At 39.8% G+C, this 22,615-nt stretch overlaps 1 protein-coding gene across 1 annotated transcript in view; it reads right to left on the minus strand.

Annotated features, from left to right (window-relative positions):
* The window catches only part of FBH1 (F-box DNA helicase 1), a gene marked incomplete at its 5' end in the record, with an annotated part of 30,794 nt that extends 12,898 nt beyond the window's left edge, over positions 1-17,896 (minus strand). Inside the window, 11 exons of the mRNA XM_084253788.1 lie at positions 899-1,035; positions 2,096-2,182; positions 2,269-2,356; positions 2,843-3,065; positions 3,745-3,913; positions 7,401-7,492; positions 8,053-8,145; positions 10,200-10,390; positions 12,893-13,028; positions 13,132-13,262; positions 17,360-17,896. Of these exons, the coding sequence (XP_084109914.1) occupies positions 899-1,035; positions 2,096-2,182; positions 2,269-2,356; positions 2,843-3,065; positions 3,745-3,913; positions 7,401-7,492; positions 8,053-8,145; positions 10,200-10,390; positions 12,893-13,028; positions 13,132-13,262; positions 17,360-17,896 (1,884 nt within the window). The remainder of the gene's footprint in view (positions 1-898; positions 1,036-2,095; positions 2,183-2,268; positions 2,357-2,842; positions 3,066-3,744; positions 3,914-7,400; positions 7,493-8,052; positions 8,146-10,199; positions 10,391-12,892; positions 13,029-13,131; positions 13,263-17,359) is intronic.
* Between the last annotated feature and the right edge of the window lie 4,719 nt (positions 17,897-22,615).

Consider the following 22,615-nt stretch of genomic DNA (forward strand, 5'->3'; position numbering starts at 1 on the left):
ACAAAAAAAACCTCAGCAAGAAAAGTAGCTGTTTTATTGTCATTTAAAAAAATCTCTTTAATGCCCAGCTTAATAGAGAACAGTTAGATTCTCATATTTCTGCTGCATTCAATCTGTTTATACATTGTTCTGCTTGAAGTATATGAAGAAAATTCAGCCTCACACAAATACATAATGAAAAGGAGGGGAATGTTTAATGACCTTTTGGGACAATCAAAAACACTGTGAGCTGTCATGCTCACAGTGACAGTCACAAATTTTGGTTTCACTTAAAAGCCAGAATTTTTTTTATCTTTGGCAACTATTTGCCCGTTGTACACTAGAATTCATAGCTTTTGGAAAAAATGCCTAACCCAAGAATTTGAATAACCAGAATTGGTCCGACAGCTGTTCTTTCCAGTACAAATGGTACTACAAGAAAAAAGCATTTTTTTTTCTTGTGCTCTTAGTCAGATGACCATCATACTTCCGTATGTTGCAAAAGTACGTAATGTATACTTGCTACTTCCTCACACAGATCATTAACGAGATATATCCAAGGGTCAGCAATTAGTAAAATTGATCATTTTTTGCTGTGTCATCAAGGACATTTTGAAATGAACTGCTTTTTTTAAACTAAGAGTGTTGCAGTAAAAAGCACAAAGACCACTAGTACTGTTTGGTGCAGTTACCCATCAATGCTTTGCATCATCCATGCAAATATCAACATAGTGAAAAAGGCAACCTACTATTAAGACTGCAGATTCCTTGAGAGCCATAGTAGGAGAATCATTGCTAAAAAGCAAGGACTTGCTACTTATTATAAGCCTGATGCAAAACGTCACACACAATAAACAAAATGGGGAATGATAATATTTGCCTATATGTTTCTGGGGGCTCAGAAGCAGCAAACTCTTACCTGTGTGAGATAGAAGACGTGAGTGTGAGGGACTGTAAATAGAGCATTGACTGCACCACGAAAGGTATAGATCTGCTGGTGTGGGTCCCCTACAAAGATCTTCCCACAGGGCTGAGACAGAACTATATTCATGATGGCTGCAATCAAAAAGAGGGAATGTAAGAAGTCTGAAGAAACACCAACCCACGAGCAAAAAGGAACCCTATTTAAGAAAAAAGAGGGTGAATGGAATATTACTCAGCATTCAAAAAAGATAAACACATGCAATTTGCAGCAACATGGATGGTGCTGGAAGGGATCATGCTCAGCGAAATAAGCCAAAAAGAAAAAGAAAAATACTGGATGGTCTCACTCATAGCAGGAATCTAGAAAACTTAAATAAGGGCCCAGGAAAATGAATAACTATAAGAAAGTAAAAATCAAAATCAACAAAAAACTATGAACCAGAGACACTTTTTGGGGGGTGGGGGGCGGGAGGGGAGGGATTGGGGTCAGAATGGGGGGGGGTTGCAATTGTATGGGGAATATAAAAATAAAATTTATTATTTAAAAAAAAGAAAAGAAAAAAGAGGGTGAAACAATTTCATGACACTAAGCTAGGGCACTCTGGACAACATGCATCTTTTCCTGCAGGATGAACACACTCAATCCAAAGAAACAATTTTATAATGCACAAAAAGAAACAATTTCTATCCCAGGAATGAATAACATTATTTTTAGACCTGGTCAATTATTGAATATAAGAAACCACAAAAGCTAATACAAAATAAAGCAACTGTCTTCTCTCTGAATACTGCACCTTCAGGCCCCAAAATGACCTAGAAAGTCATTGTATTTTCTACTAGCCACTTGAAAAAGATTCAACACAAATTGTTCACTCTAAATTAACACCCTTTTCCGATTCAACCTGAATCGAGGCCACTAACATCTGATCTGCTATGATTAGTCCACATTTTAAGAATAAGCTAAGCAAAACATTTAGAGGAAAATAAATCTGCTTTGGGAGCAGGGTGAGTAAGGGTGAGGGGATGAGGAAGGTCAACTGTTGAAATCCCAAGTCTAATAATAAACATCATTTGCTCCTCTTCGTTATGACAAATAAGAACAATCAACTTATTTCACATACGCGTCCTCTTACATAATCATGATGCTGTTTCTATGTATTTGAGACTACTGATGTCCTGAATAGTTTATCACCTGGGGTACAGTCCTGAGCCTCATCCACAAAGATGGCATCAAAAGAGGCAAGCAAAGGTTTGCTCAGCTGCCAGAGTTTCAAATAGCCTAAAAGAAAGGAGCAGCAAGAGTGAGATTTTGTAGCTAAAAAAACAGGTACATTTAACAGATGTCAAGATCTGGGGACTTCATACCATCATGAGTCATCTGGTAAGCCTCTTCTTTGCACTCCCCCAGCTTCCGCATGTTGTCCCAAAGTCGGCTTGCTTCAAGGACACCGTTCTAGAAAGCAAGTGACATGGCAACTCAATATGAGCCCCTGAAAGGGACAGAACTCTGAAATCACACTTTTGTTTACACACACAGAGGTCAGAGCAAAATCATCATCACAGCAAGACAGGCAGCAACTGCTTCCTAACCTCCCTCCAGAGGCCCAACAGTCTCCCAATAGGGTCAAGTGCCAAGGTGAGTGAGAAGCGGGGGCCATACCAAGCCCAGTGATAGAACATCATTCAGAGAGCAATAAACCTTGAGTGAGTTATTCAGTGTCTGTGCCTCATCTATTTAACGGGAAGACCAGCATGAGGACCAAGTGAGATGTCCATGAGTGTTTTTCACAGAAAACACACAGCTATCACGCTGGGCCTACACCCTCCACCTCCACCTCCTGTGAGCAGCTCTGAAGAAATTAAAGACAAACCTAACACTGAACCAGGCTGACTCTTATTTATCCCCAGAGCCCTAATACTACAGATGTTAGACACTCACCAGTTTTTCATTCGGTTCAACCATGACCCTCTGTCCTTGGCTGTTTTTACACCAAATAGGCACATGATCAATCGTCAGTTCTTCATCAGCAGAGGCAAAGAAGTTTTCTAAAGTCTTACACACTAGCTTGGCCCTTATGAATCCACCTTTCCCTTCAGCAAGGACAGAATTGACCATGAAGGGTGTTAACTTGAAGAGATTCAATTTCTTCTTTGATTGGTACCTGTAATGCATATTCCAAGGGAAGAGTATCTGGCTTTACTGGCAACTCTATAGTGTTTCCCACCACCCAACTCCCTTCTCTCTGATGACAGCGCAAGGTCATGTGGGATGGGGGGAGTAAATCAGAGAAGTTGAACAAGGTCCACATAAGATTTGAATTGGCTTCCTTAGGCTTTCAGGAATTCACCTGTAATAACCCAGAAGATGAAGGAGCTTATGGCAGATTAGACTACTACTCCAAGGTGTGGACCAGAGATCCCCAGGGTGGGGATGGGGGTGGAGGGGGACAGCAGGGCACCAGAAGTTCCCTGAAGTTGTCTGACCAAGGGAATGCTAACTCAAAAGCCTAAATGGACCTGGGTCCAGCATACCTCAGCTGTCTTCTCCCCCTCCCAACCAAGAAAAATATAAAACTGCTCAGATTGGTGATATCCTGAACTTCAGACAATTCATCCTGACGTTTTATGCCTCAATTCCAGAGACATGCGAATGCCCCCTTCTGTAAGATTTTGTTATTCATTATAAAAGTACAAATCATTAACTCTATATTGGGAGAGTAATAAATAAAAGAAAAGAAAAAGCACTGAATTTTCTTAGCATTGTGGTGTAAGTTCACATGTGATGACCACAATGTGAAAACTAGTAATTAGACATAATAATGGTGGCAAGGCAATGCTCACTTCCGCCCGACGTGTACATAGGCCATAGAATGAAAGGTCTTGCAGGTGACGTTGCTGGGGAAGACTCGCTCAGCCTGCTTTGCGATACTCTTGTTGAATGTCACATACAGAAACCTGCTCTCAGACCATTTCTCAGCATACTTGACCAGGGTAGAGGTTTTCCCGGTACCTGAGGGAGCCAAGAGCAAGAGTGGTGAGTCTCTGGCCAGGAGAAGTGTTCCGAAGAATACCCTAGCCAGGTCTTCCCCAAGCTCATCTCACCTCTTGCTTGACACCAGCTAGTCACAGGTTTTCCAACACCAATAAAAATGACATAGTAAAAAGAGCAGCCAATTCTAAGGCAGACTAATGTGGGTGGGTTAGGATCTTGGCTCTGGCAGGTTGTAGTACAGTCTTAAAGGGCAATCCACTTGTCCTCACTGAATTTCAATTTGTGCTTTAGTCATACGTGGGTAACACTCACCTTGCAGGATCTGGTAGGATAAAGACAATCTTCAAGGTATCCAACAGAGGAACTTAATAAGTGGTAGCTCTTACAAAGCCACTAAATGCTTCCAGAGCAAGAACATGCAAATGAGTCTCAAGAACTCCTCTGATGCATTCAGGCCTTTGTCTGTCATATCTCTTCACCATTCATTTGATTATTTAACTGTCATTCTTTTAACAAGTATGGGGCTTGCTTTAGCTCAGGAGTTATTTCTACAAATGCATCAACTGTTATTTAACAAGTATTTGTTAAGCACCTAATGTATGTTTAGCTGGATACTAAGTTCTGGGAGTATAAAGAACATAAAGCAAGGTTCTTACATTACAATCTAGCTAGTAATAAAGTACCAACAAAGTGGAAACAATTAGAACAAAAAGCGTATAAAGAGAAGTTGGTATAGTATTAAAGAATAGGTATGTGGAAACAAAAAAAAAATCTAACTTATGAAAAAGGTAATACAGTACCTTCCTATTAGCTCTACCTAACAGGGCTGTTTTAAAGTTTAATGAGATAATGTGCAAGTATTTATAAAACGCTTGCATTGATTATTCATGTAGTCAGGTACCAAATAGTTATTACAAATGATTAGTTACATTAAGAGCTCAGATATCATACAGAATGCAAAGGCTGCAGCTAAGCCTCTATCAGGAAGGGAGAGAAAGATGGGAGTCAATATAGCAAAGAAAGAGAGGGCAGGAGGAAGGGAGCAGGCTTCCAAGACTGGGCTGAGGGAAGGTGAGGGAAAAGGATAGAATAGGTATGTTTGAGGAGAGAAATATACCCAGCTTTGAATTCAACCTCCAAGCTTATTTGCTTATTTAATCCAAAGAAAGTCAGTAAGTTTAAGCTTCAAGTCTTTATGAAAGAGGGATAACTTACCAATCTCAAAGAATATCATTAAGATTAGCACAATCAAATACTTGGGAATAAATCTAACAAAAGAGGAAAAGGACCTATACAAAGAAAACTATAAAACACTGTTCAAAGAAATAGAAGAACATACAAAGAAATGGAAAGACATCCCCTGCTCATGGATTGGAAGAATAAACATTATTAAAACGGCCATCCTACCAAAAGCAATATACAGATTCAATGCTATTCCAATAAAAATTTCAGTGTCATTCTTCAAAGAAATAGAACAATTATTGATGAAATTCATATGGAATCACCAAAAACCCCGAATAGCCAAAGCTCTCCTGAAAAAAAAGAGAAGGGAATGGAGGCATCACACTCCCAGACTTCAAACTATACTACAAAGCCATAATCATCAAAACTGCATGGTACTGGAATAAGAAGAGACACACAGACCAATGGAATCGAATAGAAAATCCAGAAATAAACCCACAGATTTATGGTCAACTAATATTTGACAAAGTAGCAAAGAATATACACTGGAGCAAAGAAAGTTTGTTCAATAAATGGTGCTGGGAAAACTGGGTCGCTACATGCAAAAGAATGAAGCTTGACTACTACCTCACACCATACACAAAAACCAACTCAAAATGGATTAAAGAACTAGACATAAGACCTGAAACCATAAAATAGATAGAAGGAAATATAGGCAAAACACTACGGGATATGCACATCAAAGACATCTTTACAGACACATCACCCAAAACAGTGATAATGAAGGCAAAGATCAACAGCTGGGACTACATCAAATTAAAGAGCTTCTGCACAGCAAAAGAGACAATAACAAAAACTAAGAGAAACCCCACCAACTGGGAGAACATTTTTGCACACAACACTAATGATAAAGGACTGATCACAAAAATCTGCAAAGAGCTGATGAAACTCAACAACAACAAAGAAAATAATCCTGTCAAAAAAAGGCCAGAAGAGCTAAAAAGAAACATCTCTGAAGAGGAAATACAAATGGCCAACAGGCATATGAAAAAATGTTCAACATTACTTGTAATCAGGGAAATGCAAATCAAAACTACCATGAGATACCATCTAACACCAGTGAGAATGGCACATATTAAAAAAACTAGCAACAACAAATGTTTGTGAGGTTGTAGAGAAAAAGGAACTCTCCTGCACTGTTGGTGGGAGTGCAAACTGGTCCAACCACTATGGAGAGCTGTGTGGAGATTTCTTGACCTACTAAACATAGAGCTTCCATATGATCCAGCAATTCAACTCCTAGGTATTTACCCAAAGGACACAGAAACATCAATTCCAAAGAGCACCTGCACCCCTATGTTAATAGCAGCACTATTTACAATAGCTAAGCTTTGGAAACAACCCAAATGCCCAAAAATAGATGACTGGATCAAGAAGATGTGGTACATACACACCATGGAATATTACTCAGCATTCAAAAAAGATAAACACATGCAATTTGCAGCAACACGGATGGAGCTGGAAGGGATCATGCTCAGCAAAATAAGCCAGAAAGAAAAAGAAAAATACCGGATGGTCTCACTCATAGCAGGAATCTAGAAAACTTAAATAAGGGACCAGGAAAATGAATAACTATAAGAAAGTGAAAATCATAATCAACAAAGAACTATGAGCCAGAGACACTCTATGAGGGGTGGGGGGGGGGAGCGATTGGGGTCAAAATAAGGGGGTTGCAATTGTATGGGGAATATAAAAATAAAATTAAAAATAATAATAATAAAATATTATTGTAACATTAAAGCTTAAAAAAAAAAAGATTAGCACAATAGTGGGCCCATGGAGACATTTAATCAATTTTATTGTGGTTTGTAGTAGGGTGTTTAGGTAGGAAAAAAGCCAGATGGAACTCAGGTAGAGAATACAGTATAAGCAAACGTTAAGACAAAAGAATAACCAAGTACTTTAGGAGACTGTAAGTATAACTAGTTGATTGAGGCAGAAGAATAGTAAACAAAATAGTCAGGAATGTTGGTTAGAACTAAATGGCAAAGGGTCTTCACCCTACAGAAGTCAGGAAGCTACTGAAACATAACCAGCTTCTCCATAAGATCCCAGGGCAGCCATCCCACAGACTGATCTCTATGGACTATTTGTCTCAACAACACCAGTGTGCATATTCCGTGGAGACATAAAAGGCAAGTATTCCTTTTCAGATTAGTTATATTAGTTTAATAGTAAAGGTGAAGATACTCTGATAAGTTGCAAAAAAGGGGTATTATGATAAGAGCAAAGCTGACTATTACAAAATACGGAGTTCCATTACCTGCAAATGCCATAATTTTTACCACCTGAAGAGGTTCCATCTTATGGCTCAGAATCAGTTGTTGTTCATGTGTAAGCTGGATGGTTTTCTTGCTATAAACATTACAAAAGAGATGTTAGAAAAACAAAAGAAAACTGAAAAGACCAGATGCTAAACTATCCAAAAACTAAGCAGGACAATTGCATGAATGGAAAATTTAAACCTCAAAATTTGCAGTCCATGCTCCCAATGCACCCACAAACTAAAGAGAGAAAGTGACATAATTTTAAGTGATTTCTAAAACTGGGTAAGAAAAGATATCATTAATCAATAAGTAATGTCTTTAGATTTAGAAAGCACAAAGATTTTGTGCACGATCAACTGAATTTTATGCTATTTTCTTTTTTTAATGTTAGCCATACCTGAGGAAAGCCAACTTGTAGTTTTATGAATAAATTAAGAAAAACCCCTGACAGCTAAGTGCAGCTAGTACAAATGTAAATGCAATGTCTAAAAAAAAAATTAAACAAAACAAAAATCAATACACTGATGGGTCGATTTTATGTAATGTAAACTATACCTCAATAAAACTTAAAATGTTTCTCCTCACTGAGTAGGAGAGTCAAAAATGGCGTACACCTACATACACACACACACACATCTACCTACATACCCTGGCCAAACTGACGGTTCCTCCTTAACTTCTGTGGCCTGAGTACAGGAATTCTCCTGAAGATACAGGCAATAGAAAATGTTGTAGTGAATCCTAATAAGAAAAAAAAGCAAATTTAGAGATTTTCAAATTGCCACAATCTCTATCTTATTTTTCCCTCAGATGTATTTAGACCAATTACCATTGCTAAAAGAAAACACCTACCACACTTTTATGAAAAAAAAAGAACACAAATCTATCTAAAGTTGACCACAATCCTCTGGAGAGCACTATTCTGGGAAAGATATCTTGCACTAGTGTGTACTGACAAAGGGAGAGGCTAGGAAGTGCTCTTTGGGGAATAAGACATTAGATATGACCATAAGAGACAAATAATCACAAAAATAGCTAGGAATCAGTTGAAAACAAATGAAAATTCTGCTTCCTGCCACAGGATTCTTGTCGGACATCAACTTCATGTCATCTCATCTTTCTGCACCTCCATGGCTCTGTTCCCTGCCTTTTGGTAAAGTGATAATGGTCTAGAACAGGAAGAACATTCTCTTTCAAGGTCTCAATGGTAGGGTGCCACACAGATAACAAAATAGGATTACCAGGGACCAGAAAACATGAAGCTTTTTGATGCATCAAGTACTTCTAAGAACACATTTCAATCTCTGATCTTACCATCTCCTAGGTAAAATAGGAAGTAATTAAAAACACAACAAAACCAAACATGTCCTATCTCCCATTCCTCATCCAAGTCCATGTAAACAAAACATGCAGATAATTTGTGGGTCATAGTTGCAAGGACATTATTCATCAGTTGTTGATTTGACTTGTGTCAATTATGTTATGAAGCTCCCTGCCCCATATCTCAATGACAGAATGGGATACAATGTGAACTACATTTAACCGATGGAAATAAACTCAGAAACATAGCAGGTACTCTGACATTTATGGAGAAAGAATGTTCCATCCATGAGCCTCACCATGGGTGGGTGGGTCACATCAAGGATGCCACCAGTCACGCTCCTCCTAGGGTTCGCTAGTTCCAGAGAAAGGAGTCTGGGGCTTTTGCTTCTCCGGGACCTACTCCATCCTCATGCTGCCTGCCTCCAGCTCAGGGGTGGGCCCTTCCGATAGTGACCCTTTGTAATTTGGATTCCACTCTAATGTCTTCGATGGCCTACAACTTCTTCCCTCTTTGGTTGCTGCTGACTTGTCATAATCTTAAATACGAAGCTCCCTCTTATTCATGACATCCTTATCAGACTAGATTCTTCTATCCTTTGTATACACTGATTAATTCCTGTCTCTAGGCCCTCAGATGATCTATTATTTCTCCTGAAAGGCTCCCCCACCCCGCCACCCCAAATCTCACAATGGCCAGCTCCTCCTCAACTTTCAGGTTTCAACTAAGATGCTACTTCCTCAGAACAGTCCTTTCTCATCCAATCTGAGGTTGTTTCCCCACTTACCTCACCATCACCCTGTTTGTTTTCTTTGCAATGTTTATCACTCACAAAAAGGATCTAGTTTAAACATATTAAGTAGTACTCGTCTCCCTCACTAAAACAGTCCACAAGAGAAAGAATACTAATTCTCTCACAGTGGCAAGTGCCTGGAAAGCTTTCTGACATGTGGTGCCGAATGTACATATCCACTCTCACACTACAAATACGTCATCACTCTGGTAAGTGAGACAAGTAAGGGAATTCTGACTGAGTAATCCACATACCATAACTTTTTCACACTAAGATGACAAGGTGGATAGCACTTAACTACAATTTTTATAGCCTATCCTCAAACAGAGAGAAATGGAGGGACCAGATGCCAAGGTATTCCTGGATGACTACAGTCTCTATGAATAAAGAAGGCTTCTGGGGGGGACGGGGGGGGGGATTGGGAGGGACAGGAGGTGGGGGACGAGGGGGGGGGGACACGGAACTTCACCTCAGGCTTCAGTTGTATAGCAATTTACATACACAAAGCACTCTGACCTGCATGTCTGCGCTTCAGCCTCACAATACCTTCATTTTACACATAAAGGAAAGAGCGGAGCAATGTGAGTGTGTGACTAGCCCAATGTTAAGGTCAGTAAGTGGCAGCAAGTCTAGGACTTTTTACTCTATCACAGTCTCTTGCTCTTCCTCCCACTGCTTTACCGATTGCTGATGTTAATTCCCTTCTCCCTCATGGCATAGAGAAGCACAGCAATGCAGTATAAGGTCTCGGTGATGTCTGGCATAGTCACAGTGGAGCTGGGTCTCCTGAGGCAGAAGAGCAGCTGCTGGATGTCATTCACACTGCTGGACAGCAGGACGATGGCTGCCACCAGAGCCCACACATTGACACCCTGTGGAAGGAGGCAGACCAGGAGACAAGACCCATAACGCTGGTTACCATTAATAAAAATCCTATCAGACAATCAGTGAAGTAAATCACATTCATGGTCCAGGTGCCACACACAGATTGTACAATACAGATTGTATTTGTATGAACTGAATTCAAACTTCCCAAATGATGTTTGGGAACTAATAGGAGGGAACCTTTCCTTTTGCCCTGGATTTCTTTCTTCACATCACTTTTGGAGTTGAGTTCCTAGTGCTCATTAACTGGATAAAATATCTAACATACAGGACTTTGCACAGAGATGATGCTCTCATCTCCCACAGCTCCTTTCCAGGTCAGGTGAGTCCGCGCAGGCACAGAGTGTCAAAACAAGCTTACTGTTAACCAGGTAATAGTAAGTAATAACCTGGAAGGCACAAAGACAGCAATACAAAAGAGAAGACAGTAGTCTTTAGGGAGTAAATCAAGACTGACTATTCCCTGGCATTAAGATGTTACTTTACTATTTATTTTATTGCTTAACAATTACTAAATGTTGAATGTTACATGAATTATTGAAAATTCATTATTATGAATATAGTATGTGCCTCCATTTTAGTAAGAAAATGTTCACTAACACAGAAATAGTCAAGACTGACATACAGCTTTATCATTTTTAACATTATTTCAAATGCCTGTTTTTAAAAAAATGCATTCTAAGAAAGGAATTCTTCTATGACTCTATCACTACAATCACCCTATGAAATAAAACTCACCCCACCTGCTGCAGGGGGCCTTGCTGCCCCAGCCAGATAAGACGCTGGCAAGCAGCTAAGGGCCTCACACCATGGGGCCAAAGACTTTCGTTTTTGTTTTTTTTTTTTAATTTTTAATTTTTTTAAGATTTATTGATTTATTTATTTATACAAGCACTGGGTACAGTCAGAAGCGTGGGAGGATGAGAGCAGAGAGCAGAACAGGCAGAATGACGAAGTACACTGCTGAGGGAAGCAGCGGGCGGCAGGAGAGGTCTGTGCGCCATGTGGGACCCTCACTGGTGGCCGGGGATCGAACCGGTGCTGCAGAGCCTGCAGGAAGCTTCTCAGCCCAGCGCTCAACTACTACCCCACCAGGGGAGGCCCTAGGTCGAAGACTTTCAAAGAGCCTCACACGGTAGGGCTGAAGATTCCTTGTGCCTCACATCATGGGGCTGAAGAATAAACATCCCTTTGTTTTTTGTTCTTGGTCATAACAAGAAAAAACTTCTCGGAAAATACATTGGGCAATAAATTATACGTATAAGAATATTGTAAGCCCATGGCACAGAGAATTACCTGCTTAAAAATTAAATGCTGAACAATTTGGCCCACTTGGCAATGGGACACAATTGTTGTACGAGAGCATGACTGACAAGCAACCCAGAGCTGGCCGCAATTTTCCTTTTATAGAAGTTTCTTAGGGAAGCCTTTTAATGATTCATAAAGTTGATTATGCTAGGAGTTTCTGGGTAGAAAAAGTTCTAATAACTGATAACCAGGAAGCAGCTGATCTTTAGCTGCTGGCCATATAGATAATCTTTTATTATTGTAGCCTTGGCAGATAGGAAGGTACCGAGGACTACAGCTATCTTAGGTAATTGTTTAGGCTGAAATAATGAGTTTAAGTTTTTATTATCTATTAACTTTAAAGGTCAAAACACGCAGGCACCAAATGTCCATGGGAAAGGAATGTACTGATTGTTTCTGTTTTGCTTCTCTGCATATGATGATGTAATCTCACCGCTTGCCTTAATGTATAAATAAAGACCTGCCGAGACCCTCAGCAGGAGATACTTGCTCTAGATAGATTGTCTGTGTCTGCCTCATTCCCTTTCCCCTCCCCTCTCCATTTCACGGACACTGTCTCATCCTTTCGGGAACCCCTGACATGCCATTTTGCCGGAGCTGGCCTTCGGCACCCACCATCACCAGTAATCATTTCACTAAAGATAAAAAGGGATGCCCAAGTTGGATTTCCAGCCCTCTGCTGGCTGCAGAATTCAGGCTGAGGTTGCATGTAGTTTCCAACATAAAATTTAACCATCTCTGATCTAGATGAAGGACCACAAGACTGAATCCAGAAATTTAGGACTATTTTAGTTTCTATTAACTCACTGTATGTCTGCAGCAAGACCATTCAGTTCTCCGCACCTTCCAAATAATTCAATTTGTCAACAAGACAGAGGGCAGTCTTGTAATGTAATATTTATTAATCAAAGATGAAAGCTAGATGAAAATTCCTCGTAAGACTGAGAAATCGGACTAAATGCTTTTTAAAATTCCTTCCAAATATAGGAATCTATAACAATGCAACCTTTTATTTCTCTAATGGAATTAATGACAGGAAATATGCTTGAAAGCAGTGGTTAAAGGGAGATTTTGAAAATAAAGCTAAAGGAACCTGCAGCTGAACTAAGTCACCAAAACACTTTCTTCCAATGAGAAAAGATGTCACCTTCCCCAGTAACCTCCACAGACTCTTCCCGTACCGCAGCAGCAGCATAGAGGTCTGGAAGGTGTTGCCGCACGCACGCCTTTGCCTCTGGAAGGAGGAGATGGTCCCTCAGACTCCATAACGCCCTCCCAGGATCCACACTAGGGGAGCATTTAGTGGTGGCTGTGTATCTGTAAGACATTCACAAAAGAGCCCACGAGAAAGATGATCGTGCATGGCAAAAAATGGAAAAAGACTTCAGAAACACTTCCTCCCAGAAGAAAAGGATCTCACCGGATGAGGTTCAGCACACACAAGTCGGACTCTTTCTCGATGCCACAGTTCAACAGGATACCATCCACTTTGCTGACAGCTTGCTCTTCATTCATCAGGTATCGATGATACAGTTTTTTCCAAGGTATGAACTATACAGTTTTAAAAATACAAAATAAAATACAGACAATAGCTATTAGAAAGCACATTAGGCCACAAACACATAGGATATCTCTCAACAATTAAAAAGCAATTACAGCTCACAATTAAAAAGCTGAGAAAATCAAGTAGAAACATACAAATTTTGGTTGGATACCAGGAGAACTAGGTCTTGATCTTGGTTGTCTCAAAGTAACAACACTAACTTGTTATAGAATCTTGGCAAAGCTAGCACTTCAATTTCCCTGTTTGTAATATCAGGATATTAATGGCTTACAATTTCAATGAGGATTAAATAATATGAGAGCTACGGCTATATTCACATCAGACAAACAGACTTAAAGTCAAAAATACTACCAAAAAAGACAGAGATCATGTAGTGTCAATAAGATTTAACTGTCAAGATGATTTAACCATGAATTTTAAGTTTATATGCACCAAACATCAGAGCTCCTAAATCTAGAAAGCAAACACTGATATAATTGGGTCTCCCAGTGGCGCAGAGGCTAACGTCTCAGCTCTATCAAGCTATCTCCAGCCACTGTGGCATGAGTTTGATCCCCAGCTAGGGAGCTGACCCACAGGGCACAGCAGATCCCTCCTGTCTCGCCTGCTGCTCCCCTCAGAAGTATATTTCAGAAGATTTGCAGGTTGTGTTCCCTACTCTGTCTCTGCTGAATCCCCTCACCACCCCTGCACCTCTGGCCTACACCCCAGTCCTTGTAATCATAAATAAATAAATCTTTAAAAAAAATCAAAACACCGATAGAATTGAAGGGAGAAACAGACAGCAACATAACAGCAACATAACAGAAAATAACTCCCCTCTCCCCTTTCAACCAGCTTGAAAATCAATAATAGAGGACTTGAATAACACTAGACCAATTGGACTTAACACCACCATCTAACAACAGAATATACCTTTCTTGAGTGTACCTGGAATATTCTCTGGGATAGATTACAGAATAGGCCACAAAACAAGTCTTAAAAATTTGAAAGACTGATTGAAGTGTTTTTTCAATCAATAATAGAAGTCAAAAACAGAAAGAAAGCTGAAAAGCCTACAAATATGTGGAAATTAAACAGCACACTCTTAAAATCACCAATGGACCAAAGAAGAAATCACAAAGAAAATACAAAATGGCTTGAGACAAAGAAAAATAAAAACACAACATAACAAAACTCATGGGAAGATGTGAAAGCAATGCTGAGACAAGTTTATAGATCTAAACACATGCATTAAAAAAGGATACCTCAGAATTTCAAGCACCATCAGTCCTTCCAGAGCAGCCACTTTTGAGCAGCAGCTATGGCTCTGCACAACTTATGGCCATGGAACAACAAGAGCCACAAGCTGACCAAGAACAAGCTACTGCATGTGCCTTGCCAAGCGCCCCAAGTTCCTTTGGGACATGATCCAGGAGGTTATGTGGCTTTATGCCCTAAGAGCAGTATCCAATGGAGTTGCTCAGAGTCTCCAAAGACAAGTGGGCCCTCAAGTTCGTCAAAAAGAGAGTGAGAATGGGCAAGGGGGAGACACACATCTGTACCAAGAGGAAGAAAGAGGAGTCACGTGAGGTCTGGATGCCACGAGGAAGGTGGCTACCAAAATAGACTACACCCCTGCATAAATAAAATCTTTTCAGAAAAAAATAAGATCTCAAAGTAACAACCTAACTTGATATATAAAAGAACTAGAAAAAGAAGAATAAACTATGAGAAAGACTAGAGCAGAGAAACGAAACAGAAAATAGAAAAACCAAAATAAGAATGAAACTGAGAGTTTGTATTTCTTGAAGATCAACAAAATTGACAAGCCTTAAGTAGATGAAGGACAAAAAAGAGAAGATTCAAAGAACTGATATCAAAAATGAAAGAGGAACATTACAACTGATGTTGCAGAAATAATAAGCATTATGAAAGAATCGTGAATAACTGTGCACCAATGAATTGGGTAACTTAGAGGAAATGAATAAATTCCTAGAAACACACAACCTACCAATACTGGTCATGAAGAAATAGAAAATCTGAACAGGTGAATAATGACTAAAGAGACTATCAAAACCTCCCAACAAAGAAAAGCCCAGGACTAGACAGCTTCACTGGTGAATTTTACTGAACATTTCAAAAATAATTAATATCTGCCTGAAAATTAAAGAGGAAAATACTTGCAAACTCTTACTATGAAGCCATCATTACCCTGCCACCACAGCCAGTCAAAGACACTACAAGAAATTTAAAAGAAAATGAGATCTATCACAGGTTAACTGAAAATAAAGACATCATGTCACTTGGTCATGTCAAAAATAGCATTATTCAAACATTTCAGGAGAACAGCTTCATAAACTGGATATCTTTCCCAAAATATTCGCAAGTAGAATGGAGATAACCCTCACTTACCCCTATTTATGACTATTCAGTTCATATCAGAGATCTCAATTCGGCAGGTAGAAACACCAAGACACAAAACAAAGTTCACCTCTAAAAGCCAAAAAGTTTTATCTCAGAATTCAGGAGACAAGATCCCATGCAACGAATGAAGAAAGAGTGATGTGAAATTTCCTCCAAGAAATGCTTAAAAGAAAAATGTAAGTCTTGATATTTTCATCTTGCACTTCATCCTCTAAACTTTCAAAACTTCAATATATTTTAAGAGAGTCATCTGGTTTATTCCTAATGGCTAGTCTGAGGAATATAAAAACTAAGCAAATCATTCTCCCAACCCTCAGATTTACCTAAGAATCTGAACCTGGGAAGTAAAGAAATACAATTAAAAAACAAGAAATGGTCAGGGAACCAGGCAGGGCAGTAATATGAATAAGTGTAGCACCACGAAGTCTTTCCGAGAGTATGGGTTGCCCAGCTGTCTACCAAAGAACTAATAATTTACAGGAGGAAGGCTTGATAAAGCCATAAAACAGAATGTGGTAAGTCTGTATAGAGGAAAAATTGCCATAGTAGCACAAAGAAAAGAAAATGAGTGATTTCAATGGAATGAAATGGGAAAGAGTAGTTAGGGTAAGACCAAAGCCTTGAGGGCCTCGCCGGTGGCGCAGCGGTAGAGCGCGAGGTTGCGAGGCTGCCTGCAGCCTCTGCAGCGCCGGTTCGATCCCCGGCTGCCGGACGAGGGTCCCACATGGCATGCAGACCTCTCCTGCCGCCCACTGCTCCCCTCAGCAGTGTACTTCGTCAGTCTGACTGTTCTATTCTCTACTCTGGCTCTGGTGAATTCTCTCACCCTCCCGTGCTTCTGACTGTACCCAGTGCTTGTATAAACAAACAAATAAATAAATAAATGAAAAATATAAATAAATAAAAAAACTTAAAAAAAAAAAGACCGAAGCCTTGAAGAAGAGATCAGAAGTCAACAGAGCTATGACAGGCAGGGGGATCAAGCCAATATACAGAGGCTGAAGACTACAGTAAGGCCTTGGAGAACGTTATTTCATTAAAATACTGTTGAAAGACAAAAATTACTGGCCAGGACCACTGTGTGGACTTTGTATATTCTCCCCATGTCTGTGTGGGTCTTCCTGGGGACTCTAGTTTCCTCCCACATCCCAATGACATGCAAGTGAGGTTCATAGGCATGATTTAAATAGTTCCAGTAAAAGAGAGAGAGAGAGAAAGAGAGAGAGATATGAGCCCTGCAGTAGGAGGGTGTCCTGACTAGCCCTTGGGTCCTGACTTGCCCTTGAGTTGCCAGGAGAGGCTCCTTGATGCTGAACTGGATGGAATAAGTGGGTTGAAAAATAAATGAATAAATAAATACAAATGACTGTTTAATATTTCAAGTGTTTGGATCTTTATTTAGAAGTTTGGTGATATTTTTGTGACCAGAGATTTGCCATAGGAACTTAAGTCTCGTTGATATCAATTAACTTATTGTCAAATTAGTTTTGACATGTTTTGCTGGAATAAAATGTTTTGCTGGAATAAAAGAGTGGGACAAACATGGAAGGCCTGAAAAGCCTCTGGAAGTTTGGATATTATTCTGAAGACAAATAGAAACTGCCATTTCTGAAGAAACATGATAATCAGAAGTAAACATTAAGTAAAAGAAATCATACAACTACAACATTTCACATACCAGCGGATCACTGATTATCTCCTTCCACAGATGGCACACCAAGCTCAGATTCCAGTAGAGATCTTCCACCGGAAGGAAGGCAAAGATGTGCCTCAGAACTTCACTGGGCAGGCTACAGATGTGGCTCTGGGCTTCTTGGCAAGAGGAGGTCCCAAGAAGCCCATAGTAGGAGTCAGGTATGGGATCAGGTCCAATGTCCTCCACTTCCTGGCTGATTTCTCCAGGCTCTGAAGGGAGCCAGAACAGCGAGTTATCTGCTTCAAGTCTGGCTTCTCTAGGCCTCGAGCATGAGAGGGACAAATGATGCCGAGGGATTTTCTTAGGAACTCCATCCCACTGACTGGTCCCTGTTGCTTGATTCCGCTCATCCTCAAAGGCCCGAGAGCGCTTCCGTGCAGGCACAGCAGACCCTGGAGAGCCCAGTCTTTCCTCTCCATCATCCTCCTCAGGCAGGGCACAATTGCTGTCTGCAGCAAAGATCATTTCCCCTTCCGAGTCCTGAGAGCTGTCCTGGCCCACAGAATTGCTTTTGGCCATGTCATTGGTGCACCGCTGCTGGCCAGCTAGGAAGAATTCAGTGATGTGTCTTTGATGTCCTTGACCTGTGGAAAGAATACAGTCAGAATGCACAAGAAATGAACAGAAATGAGCCACTATGGATCCCATGAGAAAAGCTAACTTTCAATTATCTATATTAATAGAGGAAAGAGACAGGAAAAATTTATGGGTCAACTGATCATGTAAACAGCTAAACCAAAAAATGTTTGGCAGTTTCATTGTCAGACACATTTTTGGAAAGAAACAGAGATTGGTCTTCTAGTGTCATGACCACATTATACACAAACCAAATAACTTGAAGGACAGAAAGTAAACAGTAGCTCACATTCACACATCCATGTACAAAACATTCACCACTTCTGGCTTGCTCTTACAGTAGAAAATCTAAATTTGCTTAAGCGGAATAAAGCCACTTTTGGTTGTTAGGATTCAGCAAAACCCACTCTACTCATCTGACAGAGTTTAAATCCTTTTATTTTCATTTCCTCATATAAAAGTGACACATGATTTCTTTTCAAATAGAGTCAGAATTCTCTTTATATGGCTAAAGTGGTGTCTACTCTAGTCTATATATTTTTTCAGTAGGCATTTACTGAGCACCTAAAATTCTGAGACAAATGGAATATCTCTTCAGGCACTTACAGGAGCCCAAATGATGGGCTAAATTTATACATCACCACTAAATTTAACCAATAAAAAAAGTAAATGAAGCAAATCCCTTATCAATATACAACAAAACACATGGTTCCTTCCTAAATGGTTATAGCCAGAATCTTCATTTTGGAAGAGAGCTAAACAAAACTAGGTTTAACCTTTAACAAAATTTATGAAGTTTACTATTTTTTCTGAAGTAGGGGGGAAATTATTACTGTGTCTGGGATAATAATAGAACAAAATTTTGAAGTTAATAGGCCTTGGTTAAATCCTGGTATTTTCTAGTTGTGGAACACAATCACTCCAGTATTTATGCTCAGTGCCAGGACTCCTCATGCTCACAAAGTCCTTGTCAGTAAAGAACTCACAACACATAGAAGATGACTTGCACACACACACACAACAAACAAAATATCAAACAACATAAAGCCATTGACCTTAACATGGCCTCAATTGGTTATAGTAGTTCCAGATAGTGATAAATACATATTACAATATAAAGATAATAAGATTTGAACTGGATTCTGAAATAAGGCAATTCAGGTTATACTCACAGGTACTAATAAAAGTAGCATTTGTATGTAATAAATAATTAATAGCAGGTGCTGGCAAGTTTGAATCTGGGTCCATAATAGTAACAGGGAAACAATTTACTTATGTTCTTGGGACCAGCAGTTCCATGAGAGAAAATGGCATGAAGGAATATTAATGTGATGAGATGTTCTAGCTGATCAGGAGGGTTATAGCAGTAGTCCAGGGATGAGTTGACAAAGGGGAGAGTCTATCATGAAAGCAGTGGACAAGGGGACATTTTAGAGAAAACTAATAACACAGATCACTTAGTGGCAGATTCAACAAAGAGGAATACTGAAGAGATAAAAAATCAGAATGCTTCTAGATTAGAATAGTAGTAACATTAGCATGAGTTTTCCACCATGTCATAATTAAGTAAGCTAATGGAATTCATTCAAGTACATTTTCTGGGACTTTAACCAACTGCTATAATATGCAATGGAATTCTCACAGGAAACTCAAAAATAATGGAAAAGGGTTTAACACTTTTACAACAGGACTACAAAATGACAGTGGCAATATTTACAAATACGGGGAAATATTCAAAGGTCACACAGATTATAGATTCTGAAACACAAGATACTTTTTTGGAAAACATACCCCTAGTCCCTCTTTTTGTTCTGGATCTAGGATAGAGACCGTGATTTGGGTCTCTGTTTGTCCATCTTTGAATGAAGGGCTGGGTCACAGTCAAGTGACTCCGAGCTAAATGTTGGCAGTCGATGGCTGTAAGATGCTTCCGCTTAAATGGTCTCACTGTTTTGTACCAACAGGCAAAAGAAATGGGAAACTCGTTAGTTGTTACCAATTCTACAAGCTAGCCAGCAAATTATACTCAGTTTTCAAAAATACAGTGACTGGCCATTCCAGCCAGTCCCTTCCCCCTCTCCTATATCCCCACCAACTTTAAGTCATTTCACAGTTACTTAGCTTTTCTTCCTTAGAATTTAAGAAGGAATCCTGAAATTAGACCGTAAAACGACTTTTTTGCTTATACTTTCTGGAACCCTAATCTTATGAAATGCTCATTCAAAAGAAGCTGCCACTAATGAATAAATTGACATTTGGTATCTTTCCCTTGATGTCAGCCAGGCCATTTATGTTTGCATAATTACCATAAATATTTAAGAATTGGCTGTAACTTTTCAAAAATAAACTCATTCATCATTCCCTACATAAGCCAGCTTCTCCAAGTCTTAAAGAAGAACACAGTAGCTAATAATAGTCACTGTCAATTACATGAGGAGGCCATACAGTGTTCTTCTAAGCTTCCAGAATATCTAGTACTGAGTGCTGACTTAAAAGGATGGGAGAATTGGGGCCTCCCTGGTGGCGCAGGGGGTTATGACACAACCTATGAAGCTGTCCGCAGGCACTACAACACGAGTTCAATCCCTGGCTGGCTAGGGAGCAACCCACATGGTGCAGTAGACCTCTCCTGTCTCGCCCGCTGCTCCCCTCAGCAGTGCACTTCGGTCCATCTGCCTGTTCTGTTCCCCACTCTGTCTCTGGTGAATCCTCTCACCCCCCACACCTCTCGCCTGTACCCCAGCTCTTGTATGCATAAATAAATAAATCTTTAAAAAAATCTTTGAGTGAAGTGACTCAAATCTACTTCACGGATCTTCAGAAGAGGAAATCTCATATTGTCCCTGAGCAACACATTATAGCAGCAATTGTACCTAGAACTCTGTCTCTAGAGTATTATGAAATATTTAGTTTATATCAGTCATTTTCTGTTTGGTAATTTTCATTTTAAACCAACACTCTTCATGTGTCTGTACCTGTTATTGCATGTAAAGTCTAGCTACCTCCTATGGCATTAAATAGAATAGTTGTTTTACTTCAAAATAGAATAGTTACATTAAAAAAAAAAAAAAAAACCCAGGAGAGCGCAAGAACAGATAAAATAGAACTAAAGTTAACCTTTATAGGAAATGGTTGAGAGAATAAGACCAGTTTCTGCCAGTACCACATTTTCACAGGTCCTAAAAACACTAAGGTCTGGGCCTCCCCGGTGGCGCAGCGGTTGAGCGCTGGGTTGCGAAATGCCCGCGGCCTCTGCGGCGCCGGTTCAATCCCCGGCTGCTCCCCGGCCACCGGAGGAGGGTCCCAAATGGTGAGCAGACCTCTCCTGCCGCCCGCTGCTCCCCTCAGCAGTGTACTTCGGTCCTTCTGCCTGCTCTGCTCCCCGCTCTGGCTCTGGTGAATTCTCTCACCCTCCCGTGCTTCTGACTGTACCCAGTGCATGTATAAACCAAACAAACAAACAAATAATAAATAAATAAATAAGACATGCCTCTAGAAAATTTAAAAAAAAAACAAAACACTAAGGTCAAGGGTGGTCTTAAATGCCACAATCTCACTCATATTTTCCTTTAGGCATGAAAATGGCTAAAACCAACATTCTAAGTCTGAGTTTATATTTATCATTATCCACACCAGTCCTTAGCTTCTTCAATACTGATCCTTCCAAATTCCCATTTACTCTCTCAAGGTTTAACAGAAGTTTTTAACACTTCATGGACACTTTGACTTTTAACAATTATTTCTACACACAAAAATAATTCTATAAGCCCCTTTCAAAAATGCCAGTGGTTGGGCCTCCCTGGTGGCCCAGGCATTAAGTCTCAGTGCTATCACCTCGACAATGATCCCCCGCCAGGATCATAAGACCTCTCCTGTCTCACCTGCTGCTCCCCAATTCTACTGTTTTTCAATAAATTCACCTGTTCTGCTCCCCACTCTATCCTGTTCTGGTCCCTACCCTGTCTTCTAGATCCCAGTTATTACATGCATAAATAAATAAATCTTAAAAAAAATGCTGGAGGTCTTATAACCACCTGAATTTAGAGTTAAGATACAGTAACAAAACTGATCTGCCTTGGAGCAGGAGTTAAAAGTGTGCTGTGGGATAAAAGCAGTACAGTATAGTAAGTGGACAACAGACTTTAAGAAGGGAAACTAGGTGGTGGTGGTGTTTCTCCCTCCAGCCTGGAGCTGTTGGATCCCAGGTCACTCAGCCTAATCTAAGTCTTAGAGGTGTTATAATTACTAAATCAGAAATACAGCCCAAAGCATTTGTTAAACAATCAAGCCCTACACAAATACACTCATCTGCTTAATCTACTTAACAAGGCTTACATATTATCATTTTAATTAAACATTGAAATAACTTTCAAATTCCAAAGATATCATCTAATGGCAAGGAAAAAAAGCAGACTGGCAGTCCAATTACAGCTAATTATATATCACTGAAAATACCTTAAAACAAAAACGTCTAATTACTTATTATACACAGAAAACACCCACTTTATTGCGATGGTCTCATAAAGTTTATTCTTTCATTGTTAAACATATTCCTCTACACAGAAAACATTTTTTTTTTAATATTTATTTATGCATACAAGAGCTGGGGCACAGGCCAGAGATGCAGAGGGTGAGAGGATTCACCAGAGACAGAGCGGGGAA

Source organism: Talpa europaea, assembly GCF_964194135.1.
Source record: "Talpa europaea genome assembly, chromosome: 14".
Taxonomy (NCBI): domain Eukaryota; kingdom Metazoa; phylum Chordata; class Mammalia; order Eulipotyphla; family Talpidae; genus Talpa; species Talpa europaea.